The 27607-nt window shown below is 45.3% G+C and overlaps 1 protein-coding gene across 1 annotated transcript in view; it reads left to right on the top strand.

The window, feature by feature from the left end:
• Nucleotides 1-20726, top strand: part of LOC149361207 (venom metalloproteinase antarease-like TtrivMP_A) — a 69832-nt gene extending 49106 nt beyond the window's left edge. Inside the window, exons 10-15 of the mRNA XM_089568019.1 lie at nucleotides 66-115; nucleotides 2077-2185; nucleotides 7260-7400; nucleotides 8576-8726; nucleotides 11981-12106; nucleotides 20651-20726. Of these exons, the coding sequence (XP_089424145.1) occupies nucleotides 66-115; nucleotides 2077-2185; nucleotides 7260-7400; nucleotides 8576-8726; nucleotides 11981-12106; nucleotides 20651-20677 (604 nt within the window). The 3' untranslated portion in view covers nucleotides 20678-20726. The remainder of the gene's footprint in view (nucleotides 1-65; nucleotides 116-2076; nucleotides 2186-7259; nucleotides 7401-8575; nucleotides 8727-11980; nucleotides 12107-20650) is intronic.
• The last annotated feature ends 6881 nt before the right edge of the window (nucleotides 20727-27607 follow it).

Genomic DNA, 27607 nt, shown 5'->3' with positions numbered 1-27607 from the left:
AATTACGGCGCAACGGACAATAGTATTTGGCTGACGTGCGTTACACCTCCCTTCATTCCTTTCAGGAGGGACATGATTGACGTTCTACCAAAAGGCATCAGCACTGGCGTACTAGGTAGGAGGGGTTTGTTTAAACAAGTGCAAATATTGTGTCTGTGGCAAGTATTCTAGCCCGTAAAGTTTCCGAACTCAAAATCTTTTATTATTGTAATTTGCAATGATCGTCGGAAAATGGCACTGCAAGAAATGATTTCGATCGAGCATAATTTTGTGCACTCCCATGTGCACGGCAATTTTTTTCAGCACAACTGTTTTCAATGGTTTAAACCCCCGCGTATAGTCTCAAATATGTTTACAAAAAAATCTTGGCTTACTATTTTTTGAGCCCCATAATTTGTCGCCTTGGGGCGAGATTTGCTTTCACGGGGTGAAATTGCATTCTCGTTCCTGTAGCAGAGGAAAGGACAAATGATATCGAAGCAACCTGCCTGTGAAACGGAACGCATTGTATACTAATTGTTTGCTTGTGTGAATTTATTTATTTTTATCACTGCGCTTTGAATCGTTTTTGCCCAATATTAAAGCTGGGCAATTTGCCAGACCAATATGCTTCATTTACCAGTGCCGTAATGGCACTCTGGAAGGGTAATAAAACAGCTAAAATAAGGTAGAAAGTCTATGAACTTTCAGACAGCGGGTTTATACACTATCGGATTATTATTATTTTATTATTTTTGTAACCCTTAGGGGTAATAGACTGGATTCCAAAGGAAGGGAAGCTTAGCAAGAAGTGGCACAAGAGAGGTGGCCGGATGGATTGAGTAGTTTTACTGGGATAGGGTGGCCACAGCTGACATAGAACAGGGATAACGCTTTCGTCACCGCGAAAATGACGACCAATTTTGGGTGTTGCAAAAGAAAAATTATTTTTTCAGGAAGTGCTAAATGCTCTGCGCATTGCAATATATCGCACTGTAACACATCGCTTATACACCAGAAGAAAGAAAACTATAGAGTTTTGTGTTGAAAACCTTTAGACAATTTACTCGTTACATGTGCTGGTAAGTCAAAAAATACAAACAAAAAATAAGCCGCTGCACTGAGCCAGAAATAGATTACAAAAAGTAAAATAAGCTAAACGCTGCACACATCCTTAACTATAATTTCTGGGATTTTCAGCTGCATACATAATACACTGCACTACCCGTAGTCTTTCAAATTAGGCAGACTGCTGTGCCACTAGAGAAAGCAGTCGCGTGAGGACATGATGTGGAGGTAGATGTGGGGTGCATGGCACATTACAGTTGTTCAGTTCGTTTTATTTTTTTGGCAGAGCTTGCAGCTCCTTACTTTTTCATTTTTTTTCGGCTGGTAGTGACTGGGTTTTATGGTCGAGAAGGGAGCGTGGCCTTCCTAATATCATTGTAAAAAACCATGCAGGCGCATTTGCTGCTTGCAGGTTGTCCAGGAGCGCCGTCTTGATTTTTTGGCGACAGGTTGAAAGCGTCGGTCATATATGATCGATGTCCTAAGGCGCTGCAAGGAAATAGTTAACTGGAGAGATATGGGTCAAGCCTTTGACCTGCAGTGGCCTAGTCAGGCTGATGAAGATTAGCTTACAGGCCAATAGGGAATTGTGTAAGAGAGGCGTCAACTTTCAGTGTATTTCAAACAGAATAAGCTGGACAGAATGAAAAAAAAACTGTATACACAGCAAAACTAGTTGTACACATAAAAAGAAGAGCGTAATAAACCTAACACCAGTGGAAGAAGATAAAGAGATACGCAATAAAGGTTAAAGCACAAGAAATAAATTATGCTAAGTCCTATTTGCTAAGTCCTATTTCGACGAAACCAGCAAAGAATGGCTGCAGTGGAATTCTTCTGAGCTGCCAATTTTCACTTTAAAGCTTGTTTGTTATCGTTTATATTTTGGTGCGTAGAGATGGATACATTGTTGGAAGAAAAAAGCCTGGAGTAACCGGATTGTTTTTGCCGTTTCAATGAAGTTCTTCAAGACTTTTACTCCTTCTTCACATGAATCATTATTTTGAATTTTTATATCTCGACCCGCAGGAATGGCATATAGAGGAAAAGCTTGCAGTCGGTATCAGGTTGCGGCTGGAGAAGATAAGCCTGGGATGTTTTCTGGAATAAATACAGCTGCTCACGAAATAGGACATTTGTAAGTGCTGCCTGTGAGCATACCTCCAAGTATATCTTGGGGGGTATTCTCTCTTATTTTCTGACCTGCCTGTATCACTTAGCGACACATACTGCGGGTGTACTAATTTCATATGGTGACAATGACCTTCGGCACCCTCGAAAGCTGCTGGTCTGCTTAGTACTAGAAAACACCGATAGGGGCTTAAGAGCCATAATTGCCTTCTTTAAGGAATAGGATGAAGTCCCAATCAGCAATGCTGTCTGGCAGGGTCATACGATGTATACACTACTATTCCCCGTGTTTATAGCAGGCATTCCGAGAAGTACATTGGAAAGAGTTAGGGACCAAACTAATATAGATCTCAGCAATTCCCCACTTCCTGAAAACATTCCGTTAACACGTCAATCCGGGGACGAACTTCAAACAATCATCATACAACTAGGCCTGGTAATGCAGAACTATGAGTAAAAAAATAAAATCAAGACACAAAGAGAAACATTCCGTTAAATAGTTAATGAGGGCACGAACTGCAAACAATAATCGTGAACATAAACCTCTTAATGTAAAACTGTGATTAAAAAGTTCATATGAAGACATATACAGTAATGTTCAATACCCTCGGAAGGTCAGCACAATTTACGGAAGGCAGCGAAGGATTAGGAGCGGTCATAGAATACCAGTATATGTGCCCAGGGCAGGCAGTAAACGCTGAACGGACGACTTGTGTAAAATAACTATGCATATCAGAATTGAATTAAATGTCTTTAGCAAGTACTCTAAGGTCGTGAGACGAAACCTAATAGTAACTCCCAAGAGGAAAATATACAATAGTTTTATCTTCCTTGAATCACCTATGGAATGAAAACATGGAGGCTAACGAAAAAACTTCAAAATATACCTAAGGCAGCGTACCGAAGTATTGGAAGTGCTAAGCGAAACGGAAGAGGCAGGAAGAGAGTATAGCGGGTCGGGGGACAATCGCAATTTAACGATATCCTGGTCTAAATTAGGAAAAAATGTGCATGTAATGCAAGTGAAGTTAACCAAAGGTTCCCAGAGTAAACAAACGGATAACAAGAGATGCACGTATAGCAGGGCAAGGCAGAGTGTCAGCTGTGCTGACGAGGTTATGAAATCTTCGGTACGAGGTGTCCGCTGCGAGCAGAGAACGGTGAATTCGATGGAAATGAGAGAGGTATTTGTCTAGTATGGAGCACGGTTAAGCCAAAAATAACGGTAATGACGCAAAATTGTCATATTTGGCCACGTTGTGTATTCTTTGATGACTCTTTCTGGGAAAAAATTGCCATATTTGGCCACATTGTGTATTCTCTCGTGACTCGTTCTGGGCCACATTCTTCAATGCATTGATATGTAAAACCTCTAAGAGATGTGCACTTATAGAAAAAACGGAGTGTCTAGCGTTCCGTCCAGACGGAACATTTGCTGCTGCTGCAGTTCCGTCCAGACGGAACATTTACTGCAGCTAGAGTTCCGTCCCTACAATAGACAGTTTTAGTTTCACGTACGTAGAAGCTTCACGTACGCAGAGCGCTTACGGGTTACTGGTGCGCATGCGCAGAACGTGAAGTCGCACGGACGACGTGAGATTCGGATCTTCGCGTTGCGGTCTTCACGTTGCTTGCATAGGTGGCGTTGGCAAGATGGCGGCGCCCTGCCCGCCCGCTTCACGCCGATAACAGCTTCGTCGCTAATCCCTCGACGTGGTATCGTGCTGTAAACTGCTTGTAATTGCCTTCAGTTGGTCCATTCTTGCTCTCGCATGAAGTTTTAGGTGAGAACTAGCTTTTGTTTCCCAGATAGAAATCCGTTTCAGCAGCTCCTAAGCCTGACGGAGAAGCGTTTGTGGTCGCCATAGCAACGAGTGTGCCGACGGTCTCACGAGACCACGCGAAGCTCAAAACCTCGCGGGATATCGCGAGACCCTCGGCACAGTTAGCGGGAAAAGCAAAATGGTGCACGTTTTGGCTCCATACGCACACGTCGTCAACTTGGGTGGGACACCAACGCGCCTTCGCTTCTCGAAAAGCGATGATTTAAATATGCTGCGGGGCGAGAAGGAACGCAATCCCTTTGAAGATAACATGCAACATACAGTTCGATCGAATGAAATCGCTCAACGTTTGTCAGAAGAAAGGGGGAAAGTATTTACCGCCCGCACTGTGGCTTGGCCTGGCTACGCTCCAAGCAGCTCGACTAAACCACGGCCACCTGAATCGAGCGCGCGGTGGTTACTAAACAAAATTAGTTTTCTTTATCTGTACTATATGGCGCGCCACAACATGCTAGCGCATTTTTTTAGGTTATATGGCAGATACACAGTTTGCGTCCCGTACGTGTAGCTAAAACTGTACGAAGCATGGAGGAAGGTACGAAGCGACACGAGCGTACGCTACGTAGACTACTCACGTTTACGTGCGTGGATGCTCTACGTACGTAGAACTAAAACTTTCTAATATCCGTACTGTCCATACTATACAAAATGGGTGATTTCTACCCACATAAAGCATTTCTTTGCCTCGAGAATAGCCATTTGACAAAGCTGTATCCAGATGGTCTCTCTACGCATGTATACGGCACCAAAATATCTGTCCACGTACTGCGTTTAGTTACATCCTCGAAGGTATAACTTCCGTGCATGCATGCAGGATCGGGAAAATGACACTGTTAGATGCAGAGTGCAGAAACTCTTCGCGAAGTGATATGAAGCCATGTCGCTGTTTGTGCTGCAAGATGACGTAGCGAGAAAAAGACTAGGACGTACACAAACGGACAGCAAGCATTATGCAAACGCACCAACAAACCCAAGCCAAAGTTCGTACTATTGCCATTTCTCACTGACTACTTGGAAAATAAAATGATGCAGCAGAATATCGTGTCACACTTTTGACGGAACAGGATTTCCACTTTTTTAAATGGACATGCAAAAGTCTGCAAGCAAACTGGTTTCCCAATCCCTAACGCCAGCTTTAATTCCGTCTTGACATAACTCTTGTGGCGGATAATGCTGGACGGAACTGTATGATGTCAGATGCAGTTCCGTCTGGACGGAACCCATCGCTACATGCAGTTCCGTCTGGACGGAACTCTAGCCACAGCCATAGAAAAAACCGCCTCGAAAATCGGATGGCGTAATCCTCTTCGTGAGAAATATCAAGAACGGTGAACGCAGTTCCTTAGCTGAGATTGCGGTTTTCATTAGAACACATTCGGGCTCCTCCTCGTCGGTCTTTCTCAGACTCCGGGTTCATTGCAGAACTTCCGGAAATGACGTGTGTGCGCCAGTTTCCCGATTATCAACTCTTATGACTTCATTTCTAGTTCAACGGGCCCTTTCTTCAGTGTTATTCAGCGCAACAGTGTCCCAAAAGCGCTTGTAGCTGTCTGCTTCTATCAGTATCCATTTTGATTGCAGCGCTGCCAGAAGTGCCGTATGTGCACCAACCAGCCTGATTCGTTAACATTAGTGACAACACGTTTTAATTTTCTGCCTTTAAACTACTTGTCACCTTTCATGCGCGGCTGAAGCAATTTTCTTTCGTCATTCCCAAAAAAGTAACGAATGGAATTCTCAGCGGCTGCGGTGGACTTCTGACATTTGACCTCAGATTTTCCTGGTGAAACTGGCCAGACAGGGCAGCAAAATCAAGGCATAGGCGCTGCCCTTCGCACTTTAACTAGTGCCGCCACCAACGTATTCTTAGGAGAGTGCTTGATCTAATGGCTTCATACACTGGCTGGCCCAGTGGTGACGAAGCGCATGGGATTGAAATTCCGTTTCAAATGCATTTCTCCGTGTTCGGCAGATAAGTTAACATTTTTTAGATTAAGAAAGGGCTAAAGAATTGGAACGTATGGGAGAAAAAATGACCGCGAGTGCTGCGTAGGTCATTAGTGAATTTTTGTTCTGTTTTTGAACATCAGTCGCAAAAGGGAGAGAAGCGTTTAAGGAAAGAGAAAGAACAATTGGGACATACTCAGATTCAATGAATAGAAAATAATAGAGCAGACATGTAATGATGTGATACGGAACAACTTGTACTCTTTGAACAACTTAGCACATAAGACCAGTTTTCATTACAGCCAACATTGGCTCATGTACATAAAATCTCCTTACTCAAAAGTGTTTCTTTGTTGTCAGCCAGGTTCAGTGGCATATCTGTCGTTCAACTTACTGACTCGGTGGCAGTGATCTCATATACCGGCGCTGCTCGCACCATAGCCACTACGGTGTCAAATCATTGTCATTCCTGGATGTACCTGTGAGACGGTCTGTTCATTCAAGGATTCCGGTCGTTACTTCTGACTATTCGCGAAATTGCAAGCTGGCTATCAGAGACTTACCCGCCCCGGTGGCTCAGTGGTAAGGCGCTCGTCTACCGAGCCGGAGCACCCGGGTTTGAACCCGACCATGGAGGCCGCGTTTCGATGGAGGCAAAACGCAAGAGGCGCCCGTGTGCTGTGCGATGTCAGTGCACGTTAAAGATCCCCAGGGAGTCGAAATTATTCCGAGACCTCCTCGACGGCACCTCTTTCTCTCTCTCTTCTTTCGCTCCCACCTTCCTCCCTTCCCTTACGGCGTAATTCAGGTGTCCGCCGAGATATGCGAGAGAGATACTGCGCCATTTCCTTTCCTCAAAAACCAATTTAACAATTTACCAACATTATCAGAGACGTCTGCATTTCTGCGTCTGAAAAAGAGGAAGTTTAACCCAAGACAATCGTGATGTCACCGACCGTAGATGCTCACTTCTCTCTGGAAGCCACTGCAAGCCTTTTTTTTAAAAAAATTTGCCTATTGAAATGTTGGGTTTCAAAGCTGTTGACAACGAAATTCAAACAGCGCGAGACAACGGGACCAAAAAGAGGGGAAGGCACACACGGCGCTGAACCATGCAACACCAACTCGCCCAATCTGCCGTCCTTCTACAGCTCAAAGCTGTTGTCCGCATGCCCTATGCCCACCTGTTCCCTGTCTTGACAACTGTTTACTGCATGATATTTTTGTGACGAAAAATTTGTTTTGTCTACCCCAAAGAAATAAAAAAATCCCCTATGATTCTCTGCGCAGGCTCGGTTCAGACCACGATGGTTACGGCACATCAAGCTCTTGTTCAGACAAAGACGGATACCTAATGAGCCCTCGTGCGGGAGGAAAGAACAACTTCTTATTCTCTAACTGCAGCAAGAACGAAATCGACTCGTTTATGGGGTGAGTTGGAGAACTTCTGCAAAAAAAACACCAGGGAAATTTGTGATAGCGGGCACCTGAAACTATGTTGTTGCACCATATATCAAACTCCTGTGTAAACGTAACTTTTGCAATCACTGGCATAATGAAGGGATAAAGAATGGAATTGCAATTTATAAAGTTACTGAATGCTTGACTGTAATTCTTCGCCTGGGTTAAGGGCCCTGCCGTAGCGCAAAAGGTCCAGAATAATTTCGAACGATTTACCATTCAGCAGAAAATATCCAGTAATACATTTTCCCCATCAAAATTAGTTCATTACATCGGCGACTACAACTTCAAAGGTTTTTGCGCCACTAGTACGCAATAGCCTCTTAGCAAAGGCAATGTTTTATGCCACAGAATTGCTGCTTAAGTCAGTTAACGACCTTGTCACACTTGTCTAGAGTGCTCGAGTGGTGCGTTGTGGACTAACTGAACAAACTAAAATGCTATTGTAGCTGCTTTACTAAAGGCAAGGCGCTTGTTCGGGCGTGGTTTTCAAGTAATATCGACTCCCATGCACCAGTATTACCCCGCAACGCCAACAGCTGCTTTAAAATGTCGCTTAATAAGGGAAAAGGATTAAAGGTTCCGTACCGCTGGAAATGCGGCTTGGGGGTCGACGTGACTGTAAAATCATGATTGGTCGAGAGGGTTGCGACGCATTAAAACTGTTTGAATAAAAAAAAAAGGCGGTCAAGCGGAATCGAACGGCTGTCCTTTGGGTCGCGAGGTAGGAACGTTACCTCATTAACCCTGAGGAACTTTTTTTCTGCCAACATAATACCACTGAGGAACGATCGCTCAGTGAAATAAATGAAGGCCACTGTACAAGCGCCTCACACCGCAAAGTAGGCGAATTGCATTAGAAGCACATTTAGTTACTTAGGGTAACTAATTAGAGCAACCAATTAATATGGATGATATGTAATAAAACAGTATGTGATGGTAACAAGCGTGGTGGAGTCTGTGAAAGGGTGCGCCTGGGGACCCCCAAGCGACCGTACGGACCCTAACGCTACATGCTGCTGCTGTGAAGGTGACTTAAGTGTGCGTTAAATTTTTTTCTACACTAAGCACCGCTCGAGTACTCTAGACAACTATAATTGGGTTTGTACATTTTGCACACCGTCACGTTATGTTCTTTTAAACAGGTCATTGGACGCCTACTGTTTAGAATTTGATTGGTCAAAACACATCGCTTTCTTCCCCAATGCCACTGGAAAGCTGCCAGGAGCATTAATAAACGGAACGCAGTACTGCGCATTGTACTTCCGAGGAAAGCGGAATGTCACGTATATAAAGGTGAGCGTTTCTCTGTGCATCATTTTCAGATAACCAGTTTGTACCGTAACAGAAGCGCTATAAGTGAGATTTTGGAAAAAGAAATGCGCATTCATTCGAGACTTTTCTCATTAATGAGAAACGTCTCTAGTGAGTACGATGCTAACGCAGAAAACCGCGTTTTGAAGCGACGGCTGAACAACGGGCTCAAATCACTCAATTTCTGCAGTGAACCAGAATTACATTTCAAGGTATCGCTTTACGAAGGCCTCTCCGGCTAACCTCTTCACGTCCCTGCGTTGGCGACGACCACGGATAATAGCGACCAGCCGCAGTCTTCAATGCTGCCGTTTCATATCGCACTACGCTCAGACACACATTATGATTTCATAATTCAGAAGATTGAGTCGAAGGGTATTCGCGAATTCAACGGTGAGAACGCTTACTAAGACATGCATCGCGCCCTGCGAAAACCTCTGCCAAAATCGCTGTGTAAAACATTCAACCGTGCAATCATAATGGCTCTTATTGATCGAGGGCAGTGGTTTCATACGCAATGAATACTGTTCTCAGCGAGGAAAAATAAATTGCAAGCGGTGGATAACGAAGAGCGACGCGGGGAGGGTTGATTGAGACGTTGGTGCTAGCGACCACGGTGGTGAAAGGGTGTATTTCCAGCTGCGGTTGGCGTTCCTGCTTGTCGCAATCGGGTTTCAGTTCAGCCCCAAAGCAACATTAGGTTCCTGTTCGACCCGCGTCAAATGGCATTGAGCCGTAATAAAAATTCCGTAGAGGTTCTGTCATTTCCGGCTTTAATGCCTTTATTTCCTTCTGTCGTGGCTATGCGAATTAAATTAGCGTTTTTGCTACAATATTTTAAATAAATCAACGCTATCGTATCCGTGTCGTCTATTTGCGTTTACTGGGTCGCACTCTGTGTTGCATGGCGAAGATGCTCTTTCAGCGCACCGCCGAGTGGCTGGCAAAACATGGGGCATCATGGCAACAAGGAAGTGCAACTGTGGCCGCTGTATTTTTCCCTACTATTTATAGACTGCCAAATAGTTTACTTTTATTTTTCCTTCGCTCTTTTTGGCACCGCACTGTCGCTCGCCTCTTGCGAGCGGTTTTGATTCGTCAGAAATGTCTCGACTTCCTTGTCAGCACTTCAGCCTCTATCAGGAGACTGATGGCGATAACTAGGCTGCGGCAGAAAACTGTGCATTGCTAAGAGGCAAGTGAAGCGCAAAGAGAGGAATTCCGACTTTAAGCCCCCAAAAATTGGCATGGGATATGAAGAGAAAGTGACGGTTGAATATGACCCTCAGGAATTGAGAATGTAGCTGGAAATCAAATACATATACGTCCCTCGTAGTCTGAGTCGCTTTGGGACGTTAAACCCCCATAAGCGTAAGCGAAAATCATGTACGCGACTATCAAAACTTTTCGCTCGATTGCATCTCTCCCCGCCTACGACTACTTTATAGAAGAGAGCTCAAAAAGGTTTATGAATGGAAACGGTCACACGGGCACCGGATGCCTAGCAGTCACTCTGTCTAGAGAGTCGAGAGCGACAGTTTCTAATTCTCGCAGTATTTTCGACATCGCAGTACTCTACCTTTCATCAAACAAGTATGCTCACGTTTTTAGTAAACCCCCTCTTCAAGATACCGAGAGCCTCGCGTCGGCAGCGCTCTGGTTAGCGCATAATGTGCGTGCATGCAAGGTTGTAAAATGGGCCCAGAGCTGTAACACGGGCAACCAGCCATAGAAACAGCACAGCTTGCGAGCGCCAACCGCAATCGACACTGGGCCAATTACAGAAGCCAGACGCGCGCTATCACGCTCCTGCAGTCGGCAAGATAGCGTACATGTTGTTTTCACAGGCACCCTACTCTTCCCCTCCATTCTAGTGAGCACGAAGGTCATGTGAGGGTTCTGAAAATGCGGAACCCTTTATACTGGCGCGAAGCACTCTTTCTTTTTATCTGTCATCGTTACTTTCGTGTTTTTGTTTACCACCGTTGGCACATGGAGTTTATCTCCAGGATTTGATCACGTTGTTTATAGGGCGAGAAGGTGCACAGTTCTGTCCAAAACTCAATCACGTGCTTTTACTACCGCGGTGTTGATTGCATTCACTTTTTTTTCTACGCGCGCTTACCTCGTATGTTCTATGCTGGATTTCAAAAGAGCGCGTCGAAAAACAGAGGATGCCTCTCGACGACCACCGAGCCCGCTTCTTGGTTACACCGCAAGCCGCCGGTTCGTTCATCTCTTTGTTTAAAGGCTTTTTCACGTCAAAATGCTCCTCTGTTTACTGTGTTGTCAGCGCACAGAGGCTTCTGGTGGAGGTGCGGGGAAAGCCCAGGAACAAGTACTGGTGAGGTCACTCAACTTGGTCAGAGGGACAACCAACCTCGAATAATCCGGCTTCTTCTAGGACTTCTCAATGAGCACGGACTCCTATCGGTCTGCACGCTGGTGCAAAAAAAAAGCTGCAACAAATATCCAGCCGTCGATGCATTCCGCAATGATTATCTCAGAGCCAAGGGTCACTTCTAAGTTGGGCGCATCTCGTGCTGCGGAGCGGAAGCAGCATCTGCTCGTATACGTCAGGCGTTTTGTTCCAAAATGTGTGAAAGAGGGAGCTGAAAATTGGGAGAAATTGCTGGCTATTATTTCTAAGCGCGCACGATGTGAATGAAGCTGCACTCCGTTGAACTGCGCTATGGAAGAAATTTGGTGCAAATGGACTTTTATAGATGAGCTGTCGTCTGCAACTGCGAAATAAAAAACAGGTTATTTGTGCGCCATCTCAATATCTATTGAAATCTAGATTCACTCTTAATATTTTTGCAAAGGAAACAAGCAACCCATTGAAGATAAGAGGTCATTGTCCTCTGAAGGTGAATTCAAAGATGTGTTTGTTGGAGAGTTTTGCAACCACACTCTATATTTTGTTGCGAAGCCAGCTATAGATCTAAGTTACCCCCGAAAGTACCAACAGAGCTGTCAACGAATCCAAGACGCTATTCGGGTTAGAGTGCTATCGTGGTCATGTGTTAGATGAGCATCACGGTAAATTCTCACATTTGAGCCTACGAGCACAAGGATTTTTCTCGAAGTGTAATTAGTGCTAAGGTTAGCTTAAATGCCTCGGTGGGCACAAACATCTATTGTAGTCATATCAATAATAATAAATCATAAATCAATATCATTTCGATAAGTTTGTTTGGAATGGAATGACTGCAGTTTTTTTCTTTCACTTACAGTGGGATTCTGATCTTTCAAAATGTAAGTTTCGCTGCCAGATAGGCTGGAAGCAAAATGGACAGCCAGATTACGCGATCAGGACTGCGCTCGACGGAACACCCTGCAACAGGTCGAGTCCAAGCATGGTACGTGTTTTATACCGTTTTTTTTTTTCAATAATAACAAATTTCTGCAGATACTGTATATGTTGAGTTCATCTGCTGAAAGTCATCTTGCTTGAATGAGTTCATGCGTTAAAGTAACCTATGTTGTTTCTGCAAAGCAAAACTGTGTTGGAGTTTGAAATATCATTCAGGGTAAGAAATTGGTCTTCCTGGCTGATGCTTTTATTCCTTTTCCAAGTAAGTAACATTTGAGCCAAATGCCTCACGAAGTCTTCCTCCCTCAAAAATTATCTTGAAAATGTGTGCCTTGAGCTCTTCGTTTAAATAGCTGGGCCGAAGGGTGGCCGAGACCGTGCTTGCGGATGATGGGTCATTGTCCGAGAAAACACCAAAGAAAGGATTTTAGAAGAAAGCGCAAAATAGTTTGAGAGTTCTAGTTCGCTGGATCAATACACTGGTTGAGAGCATAGTTCTCTCGAGTATCTATTCATTTACAAGATAAAGCCGGCCTCAGTCTAGGCCTCTTCCATGAGGGGGCAGTGCGATAAACACATGAACAAAATGAACAGCATCAAAAGGGGTACAAGAATTCAGATAAATGAAACCAGTTTCGCGCGATCTTACCTGTTCAAAGTGGAAAAAATAAAAACAAAACACGACACGCGTTGCACGCTGCTTTGCAACAATGCGTGATGAGCCACTGGTAGTGATGTCATAGGCGGGCGCCAGAGCTCGCACTGAAGCGCAGTAATGAGCCTCGCCGATATCTAGGCTTAAGTATGCAAAAACGCATTATTTAGGAATTGCATGCCGCTGCTGCGGCTTTCTACAGCACGGCTCCTCGGCCGCCATATCTTCGTGAAATACCGCAAATGCGTAGCCGAGTTTTTTTTCTTGAAAAAAAAGAACAATGAGAACTGAAAAGTAACGACAACAACAAGGCCACTTTGTGAGTGCTTATTCGTGCGCTAGTGTGGCTGGCCTTACTATTGAATTTTAGGACGCACTCCCGCAGGACCCAGAACAGTAGCGGCTGCCTAAGCGGGGAGGCTCTTAGGAGCGTTAACTTCGTACTAAATCGTTATTGAAAAGGCACGGTACACATTTCCCGCTCTATTCAAGATTAAGTCAAGAATGACACGACGAAGTGAACCCAGTTAGAGATTTCACAGCTTCTCATCTGCACGTTACTGACGTCAAAACCAAAATTTCTTTACGTGCTAATCGAACGAAAGGCTGATTTCATAGCCGAAAAAAAATCGCACAACCTCAGCCACCTTTTTGATTTCCGTGGTAGACCAATCGCTCTGGCTGTAGAAAATGACATGAAATATGACTGACCCGAGCTCTAGGCAAAATTATAGGCCAGGTGCCTATAACGGGCGTGACATGATTGTAACGCCCGTTCTTGTCGCGTTCTCGCAGTCGAAGAGCTACGCTCATGCCGATGACGCCATTACGTTGGTTTGCATATCACATAGGCACATCGAACAGATGTCCTAAAGGCAAGGATAGTTGTTTGTGGTGCTGTACGCTCTATCACCGGTGTTCAACATTCGCGCCAAATTTCAGCAATATCACAATGCAGCCTCGCTCTGCATATGTCAACACCATTGTCAACACCATTACACAACACAACTTGTCAACACCATTAAAAGGCAGAAGAAGGAAAGGAAAAGAGGGGCTTGTTACGACATACATGAGGCAAGCCAACCGCAACCGAAACCAAGGAGCGCGGGGGACGTTTTTTTTAATAATTTGTGGTGTTTATCAGTTGGAGCCTAATAAGGTAATAATTTTTAAAAGATAGTTGATTAGAAAGCAGAAGCATATATGTCATGTATGCCATAACGAGCAATGCAAAGTATGCCCGCGGAATGTTTTAAATTCAGGTACTTTAACTTGATGTAAAGAAAGCTCTCCAAAATACTAATGAGCGTGGAACTCTGTTAGGTAATCAAAAGCAATCCTCACTGTGCGAACTAACTTGTCAAGAAACAAGAAGTAAAATACAACCCTGATTACACGAAGTCTCGGTCTGCAAAGGCGCTGTTTTCAGGTGGTTTCGGCAAGAGGAAGCAAATACTAGCACATTTCTGGAGAATGCAAATGGAAGTGCTTCACACCACCACGTTGGAATCAGAGCGCCGATGCGTCCACATCCTCCTGATACGTGCACGCCAGGAGGACCGTGGCAACAACGAGCACAAGGACTCAGTTGAGCGCAGGGCTTTAAGTGTAGCGAAAATGATTGGAGAGTAGATATTTAGTAATCAATCGTTTTGTAAAGGCAGAATAATGAGCTGTTCAAAAAAAGTTCGGACGCGGCTTGGATTGTGCGTACCGTTTCCGGGTGTGATTCGAAGATAGGCTGGCATCCGCAGTCAGAGATCATGACTCCTACTGTTGTATTGAAATTTATTGCATAGCGTAAATACAAAAAAAATGCAGTGCCACTACTTCCAACAAAAATATAGGTGGCCTCAACCAGCACTGCCACAAAATCCATGATTTGGCGCGCTATGTACAGCGTCGTCCACTTTTACCGCGAACACGTGGGCGCGCCAGCCCTCTCTTTGGCGCGCCACTGCGTATAGCACGGCCGCTCATCGCAACAAAGTGGCGCAGCGGACATGGACCTAAAGGTGATGGTTCGCGTCATCTGTCACTTCACTTTGATGCGCTACGTGTCGAACGCAGTGGCGCTTCAAAGAGCGCGGCCACGCCTGACGTGTTCCCACTCAGAGTGGACAATCTTATTCATACAGCACATCGCACACAGCGCATAAATGTTTCCGTGTACAGCTCTGTCACATGTGTAGATGTAATGTGCATTTACGCATTTTCTCAGTGAAAACTGGAACATTTATAGTACCATGCAACACATCAAAACAAAGCTAAATTGATGTCTTGCAGTATAGAAATAGATGCATTATACGTAATCTGGAAACTTGTCACCTAATGAAGGAATGAATGAAAATTGTTGTATATATTTAAACCGAAATCTCTATAAAGAAGGATAAATAACGAATCCAGTAATACCAACTCAACACCAAACTTTATAGGGCGTCTATAAGGCGTCTCGCCAAGATAAACATGCCCTCTCATAGACATCGTAACTGGCGCCCGAGAAAGTTGCTGAACATTTACAAGATGTTTTGACAAAATGTGCAAGACATTTCTAGATATCTTTATACACATTGTAGCCATCTTCTAGCTCAACTAACGCACCTACTTTTTTAAGCTGCAAGACTTCTTGCAAAAAACCTTTAGAGATCTCTAACTGCTTCCAAGTGTCTACAAACGCCTTTTCTGCTCACCAGCCGGTCTACTGGACAACTATACGGCGTCTGGCCACGATGAACAAAACATACACGTCTCAACTAGCCCTTGAGACAGTAAAAACTTATCAGACGTCTTCAAAAAATATCTCGCAGACTGAACGGATATTTCTCGACATCTTGCAGTGATCTAGAACACAGCTACAAGATGTCATCCACTTTTTGAAAAGCCTGGAAGTCGTCTTGGAAGATATCTTGTCGAAATATCAGACTGCAGAAATATGAGCGTCAATCCGTCATCAACACGGCTATAAGGCGTCTGGCCAAGATTAGACACTTCTAGCTTCACGTACGTCCATAGTTCCCGTACACAAAGATGAGACGTCTACGCAGCCTACGCGCATGTCGTTTGAAACCCGTATAGTTACACATATGCGACTCACGCCGCGCGTTGTTCCTAGCGTCATCTACTAACAGATGCAGACACTGCTGTAGGGACTCTGCTTCAATAGGAGCCAATCTAAGCCAGTTCGTGAGGCATAACAGTTGACAAATCGCCTTTCTATATTAAAAACAAAAGTTTTTGTCACTTGAAACTTTATGCGATGGTAAGAATAGGGAAATTGAAGGCGAATACAAAAGTTTAGAGCACGAAATATCGTAGAGGGAGTAGCGATGAAGATGCTATCGCTGTGAAGTGGGTGGGCAGGGCGCTGCCATGTTGTAAACGCTACGTAAGCTAGGAACGCAAGAACAGTAACATAAAAATCCGATTATAACGTACGCCCGTGAGGCTCACGCAGACCCTTTGCGTTTTGCGCATGCGCACTGGTCACCCGTAAGAACTCTACGTACGTGAAACTTCTACGTAGGTGAAACTAAAACTGCCTGTTAGCAATTCATCTTGTCGCCATACCTGGCCGAGCTTTGTTGAGGATGCACTAAATAAGAAAGACTGCCATAGAACCATCACACAGGGACATGGAACATCAATATAAGCATAAGCCTGCATTCACCTCTACCAGAAACCTTCGCTCATCCTTACATACCCCACCTTAATGGCCTCCACAATTCCCGCGTGCAGAATTGCAGATCAACAAAATTACGTGAATTTTTTTGTGGCTGTTTTTTTATTCTTACGACTTAGTCTCGTTTCAGTGCTATTCTAACTTAGTTCAAAGTCTTGGTTTTGGTTTTTATAGAGTTTAACGTCCCAAAGCAACTAAGGCTATGAGGGACGCCGTAATGGAGGGCTCCAGGCAATTTCGACCCCCTGGGGTTCTTTAACGTGCACTGACATCGCACACAATACACGGGCCTCTAGCACTTCACCTCCATCGAAATGCGACCTCCGTGGCCGGGATCGAGCCCGTGTCTTTCGGGCCAGCAGCCGAGAGCCATGACCACTGGACCACTACGGCGGCGAGTTCAGTTTTGATTCCTAAAAGAGCAGCAAAAGTAAACTCAACAGTAGAAGCTATATAATGGGAATGCGCACGCATTCTACACTGAAGGCTCTAATATAGGCGTCTTGTATGAGCCTAGGAAATATGTTTTATTTTTGGCTTAAAAATTTCTCGCATGCACATCTGCTATAGATTTAGATGTTTTAGCACATTTTAGATTTTTGTGTCTTTGAGATGTGCCGGGGTCATAGAGCGGCTAGGGAGCACTTTTGTGTACAGCCGAAAATAAGTTGGGACTTCTGATTGTCATGCATGTTTTGCTGTTGTAGACAGTCAAGCGAGCCCTTTGTAGTCATCAAAAAATTTGTTTCTGAGATGTGTGCCTAAAGGCTTAAAGGTGCACTGAAGAGGATTCTGAACATGTCCTTTTGCCGCGGGAACTCGATCTACACGTTCTGAGCATTCTTAGAAACAGTGACTTATTGCCCTGTGTGGCCGATTTCCCCAATTAAAACGAATTAACGTCCGGCTCCCGCCTTTTTTTTGAATTCTGCCTCGTACGGTGGGCGGAGTCGACCAACGCGTGGAGCGCCTTTCACCCAGTCCCGTGGAGGCTTTGCTTTCGCTTTATTTTGTTTTTTAGGTTTCCATGAATAAATAGTTTCATTCGCAGATAATATAGCCGCAAAATAAGCCCGAAGAAATAAAAATACGCGCGGACTATTTCCTACTACGGACTACTACGTATTACTCCGCCGATGGCAGAGCGGCAAGCCGCCACGGGACTGGGTGAAAGGCGCTCAACGCGTTGGTCGACTCCGCCCACCGTACTAGGCAGAATTAAAAAAAAAAGGCGGGAGCCGGACGTTAATTCGATTTAATTGGGGAAATCGGCCACACAGGGCAGTAAATCGCAGTTTCTAAGAAAACTCGGAACGTGTTGATCGAGTTCCCGCGGCAATAAGACAAGTTCAGATTCCTCTTCAGTGCACCTTTAAAAAACGTCTTGTAGCTAAAAAAAATGAAACAATAGCTAGGAGATGGCTACAAGATGTTTGAAGACGTCTGGAAATAACTTGCAAACAATCTGCAAGACGTCTTATTCAGTGACTGTCTCGCTACAAGATGTTTGAAGACGTCTGGAAGTAACTTGCAAACAATCTGCAAGACGTCTTATTCAGTGACTGTCTCAGGGGCTGGCTGAGACGTGTTAAGGGTGTTTGTCCGTCTGAAAGGATGCTTTATATTTTACTAGTAGAAGCATTGGTGCTTAGTGGACAGGGACCTTATGCTGTCACGCATATGGCACACAGATCAGAAGAGCATGCCAGGGGCGTTCAAATATTCCTGCCACAGGCAGTATTGCAAGCGTGTGCGTGTAGGGGAAATGTGAACTGATATTTTTTCTCTTGCCATGTTTCTTATGGCCACGACACTCTGTACGTTTCTCGTGTTTAAGCCTGCCTATTGTGCTGCTACTGCGAATGCCACCGTGTAGCTAAAGCCCTAAAAGGTCTTGTGAGGAAGCTCTCCTGACTTGTTAAGCAGACTGTCAGGAAGACAACTTTCGCAAGCTGACTTTTAAATGACTTGCGTAGCTTAAGACCTAAAAATGCTTCCAAAATGCAGCTTTGAAATGTCCAGGTTAAGATGTCTTGTAGACAAGTACCGAAAAGCGTCGTCCAGAAGTCTGCTGAGACCCAAGCTATGACTAATATAGACGCTTTAAGACTAATACAGCGTATTCTGTGCCTTTTGGGTTCAGCCTAAGAAAAAAATCTAAATTTCAAGTTCGGCAACACCTATTTAAGATATGTTCCCAAAGTACAGCTATAGAAACTTGTCAATGCGTAGGCCTCAAAAATGAAACGCTACCTGATGAAAGCTGGCAATTTTAGGGAAGTATGAAAGAGTTTTCGTCCATTAAAAAAGTGAACGAATATTCCTGCACAGCGTACAGAAAAAACAATAAAAAATGCCCTTTTGGATGTCAGAAGTTTCTAGAATAAATTAAAAACCACACTGCACAAGAAAAATTAGGCAATTAGAACCCTTGTGATACGAGTTGAAGCAATGCCTTGTTGTGAAGCACGGAGACATGCAATTATGCAAGGCGAGTGTGTTCCGAATATTGTCCACACAAAACCGGCAATGGCCCCAAATATATTGAAGTAGCGATTCAAATAACTTAGCTGGAGAAACCCTTAAACGACCAAAGCAAAAATGCGACGTTTTGTGGCTTATAGGCTTCAGAGTTATACTGCTTGCTAAGGACGCGTGTTTAGGCATAATTATTAATTTCGACTCAAATTTGTTTCTCCTACAGTTAAATAATTGGCAGTCGCTTCGCTCAGCTATGCCATAATATACGTAGCGATAATAATATACGTAATAGCGTGATAATATACGTAGCGAGAGGTACGGTATATCCCTGGTTACGTCTAGTTGTTTTGCTTATCGTCATGGCTACGTGTTCGACATTAAAGACGAGACATGTGGCGAAGGCGGCACGAGTTATTCAAGTTCATTGGCTGCCAGAAATACGGCCCGGTGATCCGTAAAGTAGCACGCGGCCGTCTCGATGGTTCCGACTCAGTACTGTGACTTGACGGTTAGTCTTTGGTATGCCAAATCGATGGTTGAGCCCCATTGGGTGGTCTGCGTTCTGGGATCACTGACGAAGTCCAAGTCTACCCTATCCTTCACATGAGTGCTAAGGGAGCCTTGGCCCGTGACCCTTTTCCGCCGCTTGCCGCGCATGCGCAGTACAGCACGGCGCGCCAGCTGCGTGTTGGGCATGCGCACTCTCTCTCTCGGTCGGAGGCGAGCGGCACGGCGCGCGGTAACGTCACTCGGTTCCTCGCGCATGCGCACAAGTGGCGCGGAAGGCCCACAGCGAAAGGGCGAGACTGCAGGTACTGTAGCTCTCGTTACAAAAATTGACGCCGCTTTTGCGATAGCGCAAGCAAAATTCAGTTACACTCGGTGACGTCGAAGTCGCCACGGTATCGCAGCAGAGGTCTCTAATCAGCGGCTTTATTATAATTTCTGAGGAAGTAAAGCCAACGCAACCGGGTTTTCTCCGAGTACTCACAAGAAATGTCACATCGTGAAATGTGCTTTCCGACCATTCCTGACACTCTAACACTATCACAGCTGCAGTTTACATTTCTCCCTGCTCTCTCCGCTTACCTTAGTTTCCGCGACAAGCCATCCTCTCTTCACTTCAAACACTTCGGTTACTCAACAAAACACGGAAGGAGCCCCAGCGCAACCTCCTTTCCCGGGAGCATATTGCTCTACTGGGAGATGGCAGTCATGGTAACAACGACTGGCAAGAATCCAGCCGTCACTAGCCTGCCGGCACGTGATAGTGTGAGCGTGCACGCGTCTCCTGAAAGGCGCGCCCACGCTAGCCTTCTCATTTGCCGGTGCCCTCTCGCGCCTGCTCGTGACGCGCTTATCGCCATGAGCCCGCGTATACATTTATTGCCCTTTAGTAAGAAACTCGTCCTACCAAAATGGAGAGTGGACATAGTAAACAATTACATTACTGATGGTGTCCGATATTGCGTCGGCCGCTTTGAAAATGTGAGCAGAGTTTATGGGTAGCCAGTCACCTATCACCTATGTCCAATTGTCACTGCGAGGCAAAAGATAAATTTTGTTTCGCGTTAGGTTTTACAACTATATAAAAGTGCATCCCAGTTCATTCCATTCCTAGCCATGTGACGAGCGCTCTGTTCGCGTATGAGACAATACGAAACAGAAATCCTCTCAAGCAGTAGCATGAAAAATGAATTGAAATTTCACATGCTGTGACCTTGTCCAAACTATATAGGACGAATTTATATTTATTGTTCTCACTTTGATTTCAGGTGTGCAGGAACACCGTATGCGGGTGAAAAGGAAACTATGTCATCTTTGGCAATAAATAAACATCTCTATCTGCAAGCAATTCCCTGAAGTTCATGATACACTCTACAGATTCAGCACAGCCCTCTTCCTGCGACCCTTTCACGGATGTCCAGTCGCCCAGTGACTGGTCTCCAGCCAGCTTCTAGCCTACCTTGATACTGAAGTCACCTGAAGTACAGTGTACTTTGTTTTTGCATTGCTCTTTGCCGATTCCACGTCCTCATAGAAGCTTTCGACGATCTGGTTGTCGTGGCTGGATGTAAGTGCGTAGATCTGTATTACATTCAGTTAGTACCTTTTATTAAGCTTAATGAGGATAAGTGTAACCCTGTCGTTAATATTAAAGAATGCCTCTGTTTTGCCGGCTATATCCCAGTTATTAGGAATCCCATTCCTAGTTCTTCTCTGGCCGCTAATCTACGGTAGCATAGTACGTGGCCACCCTTTAGAGCTGTTGAAATCCCATCAGTCCTACACTCACTAAGACCTATGACATCCCATTTAATACCCGCTAGCTCCTTGAATAGCAGTGCTTGGCTAGTCTTCCTGGATAAGGTTCTAGCGTTAAACTTTGGCAGGTTTAGTTGGCAGCCTGTCCGGAGCCAGCGATTCTTAGCACCCTCCGCTGTGTCACAGGTCTTTCCAGGCGTGGGTAGTTTCCCTCATTTCCGCATCTCCTCCCTCAGCCTCACCATTCAATCCTTGGCCCTCCTTCACCTTCGCTTTTCGAGAAGAGGGCAAATACAGGCTGGTTGGTAGATTTATGATGAACTGTATAAAACAGCGCAACGTAAGGCGCGACAAGAGAAGGACAAACACCAGCGCTGGTGTTTTTCCTTCTCTTGTCGCGCCTTACGTTGCGTTCTTTTATCCAGTTGTTCATTTTTTTGAAATTGTCTGGCACTCCCTCGTTCTCACCCTCACATCGTAAAATTTGTCCGTGCTCCCTCGCCCTCACCCTCACAATCAGCAGTTTTAACATTTGATTGCATTTTTCTTATTGACAGTAGGTAAATGAAGATGCTATTGAGGTGCACTAGGCACAAACCATTGAACCTTGCGTCTGCTTTCGGCTGTGTCCAGCCGCTAGAATCTTTACCTTGGCAGTCCGGAGCTCAGTAGCCAGCAATAGTCGCAAGAAATAAAGTTGCTGTGCTCGTGCTGTAGCCGACCTCTAGCAAGGGCCGCGTCACTCTGCTGCTTCTCGTGGCATCGGCTAAAATAAACTTTGCTGGGAGAATCAATGCTATTAAAAGCTCCGAAAACTTCTCATGAAGCCCCAAGTAGGCAATCCGAGGTGAGTTCCGGGAGCATTTCAGCCTGGAAATTTTACCAACCGCCTCAACAGTGAATGATTGCAAGGCGTAATGCCAGAAGACTGCACTGTGTGCCAAAGCCATCTAGACTAGACAATGCCTGCTCTCTCCTCCTCTCCACAGCGGCCTTCGCCAAACAAGTTCCGCCGACCGCGAACGACGGTGAAAGTTCTGTGAAACGCAACACAAGCGCACAGCACCTGGGGGATACAGAGGTGGATGTTGCCACTTTCCCTCCCTGTGTTTGGGTTAGGCAGCGAACGTGCTGACATTACCCTCTTTCGGCTTCTCGGTTTTCAAGCTGCAGGACGTCAAACTATTTTCCTTTCGCTTCTGCGCGTTTAAACCATGATGTGGGGCTGAAGAAAAGCACATTTTGTAATCACTGCAACATGGGCCGATGCTGTGTGCCTGGGTGCTGCTGAAATTACGACGGTGGCCCAAAAGTTAGATTGTTTCGTTTTCCTAAAGATGAAGCTCACAGAAAAGTTTGAATAAGAGCAGCTCCTCGCAAGGATTTTACGTATTCCATGCATTCCAGGGTAAGTAACGGAAATTTAACCCCTTTTGATAGCCTTAGCTTAAGTACCATAAAACCCAAAACAAAGCAAAAACCTTCTGTAAATTTAATAGTTGTTGAATAGTGGATTCAAGAGAGCTGGATGATATTATAACTAAGCTTCCTCATGCAGGCATATACGAGCTCCATTTCCATAAGCAAGACTTCGTCGCGAAGCCCTCACATCATAATAAACAAACGGGAAGAACCATAGAGGTCAAGCGCGATCGTGTTAAACTTCAAAACGGAGCAATAATGCCTTCGTTGTTCCCCAATTGCCCATCGTGCCTTTCTTCTACACCTTCATGTCGTGAGTTCCCATCAGGAAAAAGAGCACGCCGGGAAAATTACCGCGTCCAGGAAGAAATCAAGAATGCTATTAAGGCAAGGGAGGAAGAAAAACGCAAAAATTAAGTGTGTTCTTTTTAAGAATTGCAAAACAAGCTAGTCAACATTTGCGACACGAACGTTTGGACAGTCACTGCGAACGAGAAGTTCCTCATGTTTCTTCGTGTAGAAAATGAGCCATCTCCATCTGTGAAATGTGCAGTCACGGTCCTTTCGGATCTACAATATCTGTAACTATAGGCACGGTAAGGCTGAACAAAATTAAGAACTTAAATAAATTAATGCAAAGCACGGAGATCAATAAAAAGTTCATAAAGTCTTCATGTTACTGTTTTGCATGTTTTCATTCATTTTGTTTATTTTTGTTTAACGCGCCATCCGCTTTCGCAAGTGACAAAAAAACGTAAAAAGCGGTAGAATGCATGAGAATCAGCTAGGTACTGCATTCCATGCATTCTACTGTTGTACTGTCTAGGAAAAAATATTTTGGAGTTAATATGAAGTAAGTGCGATGAACTCAACAGTAAGACCAATAGCAATGCAATGCTTTATCTCAAGTATTATCAAGCAACTATAAAAATGAAGCACTTGGCTGCAGCACGAAGTGTACCGCGAGGCCTACGAAAGAAAGCACAAAGTACAAATTAACACGGAAGATATACAGCAAAATGAAGCTGGCGGTTAAAAAGCTGTTCTTTAGTCGCTAATTTATGTTTATTGGCTCGTTACTACAGAAATTGTACGTCGGATAGTAAAATAATGAAATGAAAACTGCCACCGACGTCATCATTTAATAACAGGTACATTGCAACCCTCACCGACTGCTTCACCCGGTAAGTGAGACAAAGACTATGCATAGACGCCGCTGCTGAAAGTTCTGTTGTTCAACTTTAGCACGGTTCCCCTGCAGTGGTTTTAGCCTGCGGATGAACGGCATTGGTATACGTACATTCTCCGGAAGTGCTAGGACTCACTTACACAAGTTACGGAAAAAGCGCAGCATTCCGCGCTCGCAGAAATGAATTCACAGAGCGGCCGATTAAAACATTGCGTATCCGTGTTATGTGTGGCTTCCCTCTTCTGTTCAAATGTTCTAAAAAGCGCACTAATGAAAGACAATCGTTAAGACAATCACCGTTATCTTTTGTATGCACAGTGTTGCTCAATTCCCGTTTAAACACATCTCTCGCCGCCAACGTCTCCGTGGAGGGCCTCTAGCAGGCTCTTGGGGAAATACTGCGCACGCGCAGTGAGAGCGACAGACGGGTCCTCCGGCGCGTCGTCTGCTATAGCGCGCCGGCATCGCCGAAGCGCCTTTGCTTCCCGGTGAAGGAAATCTCCTTTCCGTTTCCGCACACACATCGCTGAAGGAATCGGCCTTTCTAAGAGAAGAAGGGGCATGCATCTTTTGAGATAACCAGGAACAGCGTTTCTTCCCGGTTGAATGTTCTCAGCAGCTGATTCCTCATGAACGAAAACGCGCGTAGAAGGTGCTATTGGAGAGACAGCAATGCTCTACCACACTGTAGGCGTGCTTTAGCTAAGAGCCGAGAAATAAATGAAGATTGACTGAATGTAGTGCTGTGAAAGAAAAACACTTTTTGCGCCCCCTTGCCGATGACGAAGCGTTCACGCTCCTTGCTTGCTAAAGACTAGGCAGATTGGAATCGCCTAAATACTTGGAAAATGGATTCTGCCCTGTTACCGAAAGAAAACTATCTGAATGACGTTATTGCATCGCAGTCAACTGCGCCGTAAAATAATGACGGGACGCTACGTGACAATGATCAATGACCATCATTCTTAGCGACGAAAAACTTTTCAGCCTCCATTCCGGAGCCTTTATGAAGCGGTCAGGTTTCAACTGAAGCCTCCACACAAGAATGCCATTTTCAATGGAGTGCAAGAAAATAGAGGCCCCTGAAAAACAGATCGACACTAAACCTTCGGAGTTTATAAGCCTCAAACTGTAATTATAGATTACAGTAAATTTGCATAGATGCCTTCTTCACTATGTCCCATGCTAATTAGCGAATAAAAAAAAAATATCACCTGCTCATTACAGGCACTTGTGAGACCTCGCCGCGTTTTTACCGTTTTTTTCGCGATTCCGCTGTTTGAGGGATGGAAGCACTCGTTTTTCGGATGGTCATTCTGGCTGCTCACCAGAAATTTCTCGCGTCTATAAAATAATTAGCCGAAGCGACCTAACGGCGTAACAATAAGAACAATGTAGGATATTGCAGCTAAGTACCCGCGTCATTGTATACACCTTCGACTCACGCGAACCGGGATATGTTCCAGAAGCTGCCTTTTTCTATTTCGGCGCTTTAGAAATACTAAGCAGAGACTGTTGCTACCCGCGCCGCAGCATTAAAAACCGTGCACAGGCTGTCGTTCTTAGCAGTTGTCTTCCATTATGTACATCGGTAACGCTGATACCACCGGCGATCTGGTTTCGCAACGCAAAGCGAAGTTTTCGGGCCGAGGAAAGCGCAGCGACGTGCTGCAACAGACACAGCTTTCACTGCTCCTGCGCAATAGTTTACTAAGCACCCGAGAGAGGTGCTCCGCGGAGCGCAAGAAGCACGCAGCCGTGTTCAAACCAGAAGTGCACAACTATGTACGTCCACGCTGAACGTCAGAGTTCGGACCAGGTATTGGCTTACGTAACTTCTGCCTATGGGCAGCCTGCACCCGCCAAGCACCTTCACCGTCAACTTGCGCTTAGCGGCGCAAATCGGCCAGTTTTGCACCCTCGTCAAGAAAACTCTGCCACAGCTGCACATGAACCGGAAGGGAAGGCGTCTATCGGTGGCGTTTCGCTGCTCATAGCTGTGAGATAGCGCGTAAACGATGTCCAATATTATCTTGGGGGGTTTAGAACTGCCAGACACCCAAAACCTTTTGAAATTAGGCCTATTCATGACATGAAAGAGAAGAAAAAGAGAAACAGCTCAAATACAGGACGAGATAGAGGCGAACGTCCTGTGTTTCCGCTGTTGCCATCTTTCATCGCGTTAAACCAACCAGCCCGCAGCAGCGCCCTCACGAACATGAAAGAGGCTATAGCAAGCGATTGAAGTGATGCGTCCAATAGGTGTGCCACGTAAACACGTCTCAAAATGCTGTTAAAGACTGACGGTAATAAAATTCACGGTCCTCGCTCCTTATCTTTATACATTATTTGCACAGCTTTACCTCTGCAGGCAATGAAATGACGGAAACAAAGCTCAATTGCGGCATTCACGACCGCACGTGTCGCCGCTCTTGCATTCTCCGAGCACAGTGACAGGCTTTTCCATATTATCCGTCAAAAAGCCTGCATAGTCGCATAAGGTCATACTGAACAGCGAAGGTTCTGCAAACGGGCAGAAGGTGACGTCTTTTAGAAGTGTAGCTGCCGGTTCAGGCTTATCTCGCATTTCGCTTGACATTTCAATAGCTTTCTCTCCGCAGCAAGAACTTTTGTTATGGAGCACAGGCCATTTGATGTAGCGAAAAGAAAATCTTCGCATATTATCAGACAAAAAGAAAATGTTAACTGCCGCGCTGACGCACATTTCACTCGGTTCTCAAGCCGAGTTTCCAGTGCTTCGGTGCCCGAATTGATGGCGTGCTTTGAAGTTGTAGACATGTTTTCTGTGCAGCGAAAATTCCTCCTGAAAGTCGGCCCCGCCTGCTTTGAACGCGGAAATCACAGCTGCTGCGCTGAAGCCTTCGGGAGCCGGAACACCGTGGCTGCAATAATGCTTCGGGACATTCCTGCCCATTCCTGCTGAGCCTTGTGGTCGCTGTAAAGGAGCTAATAGATTAATCCTTGTGTTGCAGTCGCGACAAGGGTAAGAGAGGTAGCTGTGCCAAGCAGCTGCTAGCCAAATGCATGCAGGGTATAACACTTGCGGTAGGCCTCGAGTCCTCCACCCGATTTCTGCTCTAAGGATGGGCCGCGTGGCCGTGGTAAATGAATTTTAACTATGCACAGAAGCTGGCTTTTGGAATTTCGAAGATCTATGCCGCTGATAGGAATCCCTCCCGACAGGGATTGATAAATCGAGCGGGCGAGCTCTATGAATAGAGCTGAAAGCCAACCGCATGGCCGGAGCTCCCCTCCCTCGTTGTATTGCCACAAAAGTTTGTCCAAGAAGCTTGTTTTTATTGCGTGAGCACTAAATATTCGACTCCGCCACTTAGCCGGTGTCTTTGAGGTACCCCTGCCCACCGAGTTGCGGGCTACCTGTCTTAGGGTGGCCCACCTACAGCCTAGGTGGGAGGTGAGCTATCTGGGTCACGTGGCCTTGTGCCGTCATCACAACCTCCCCACCGGAATGTCAGGTGACTGCGTACCGTGGCAGGTGGCACTTAAATTTATGGCGGGTCACTAAAGGTTTCTCGGGAAGCGCAACTTGGGTCTTATTAGCGCCACCGGTATCAGCACCTGCCATCAAAGGAAAGGGGCGCATCGCTTAACCACTGCGCCACGAGGAGTATCAGGACTCCTCGCCATCCATGAATGTAAAGTACATAATTACCAACTACGCATATACGACGAGACAGCGTTAATACGCTTTCTCCTCATACCCTTATAGTGAAGCTTAAGTTCGATTTCATCGATCTTTGTCCGAAGCCTACTTGACCTTGAAAACCAAGCCTCGATCCTCAACCTAAGTGAAAACCGAAGGGCTAGCGCAACT

The sequence above is a fragment of the Amblyomma mixtum genome, chromosome 2, assembly GCF_055824585.1.
Source record: "Amblyomma mixtum isolate Tamu chromosome 2, ASM5582458v1, whole genome shotgun sequence".
Lineage (NCBI taxonomy): Eukaryota > Metazoa > Arthropoda > Arachnida > Ixodida > Ixodidae > Amblyomma > Amblyomma mixtum.
This window is presented reverse-complemented; position numbering and strand designations above follow the sequence as displayed.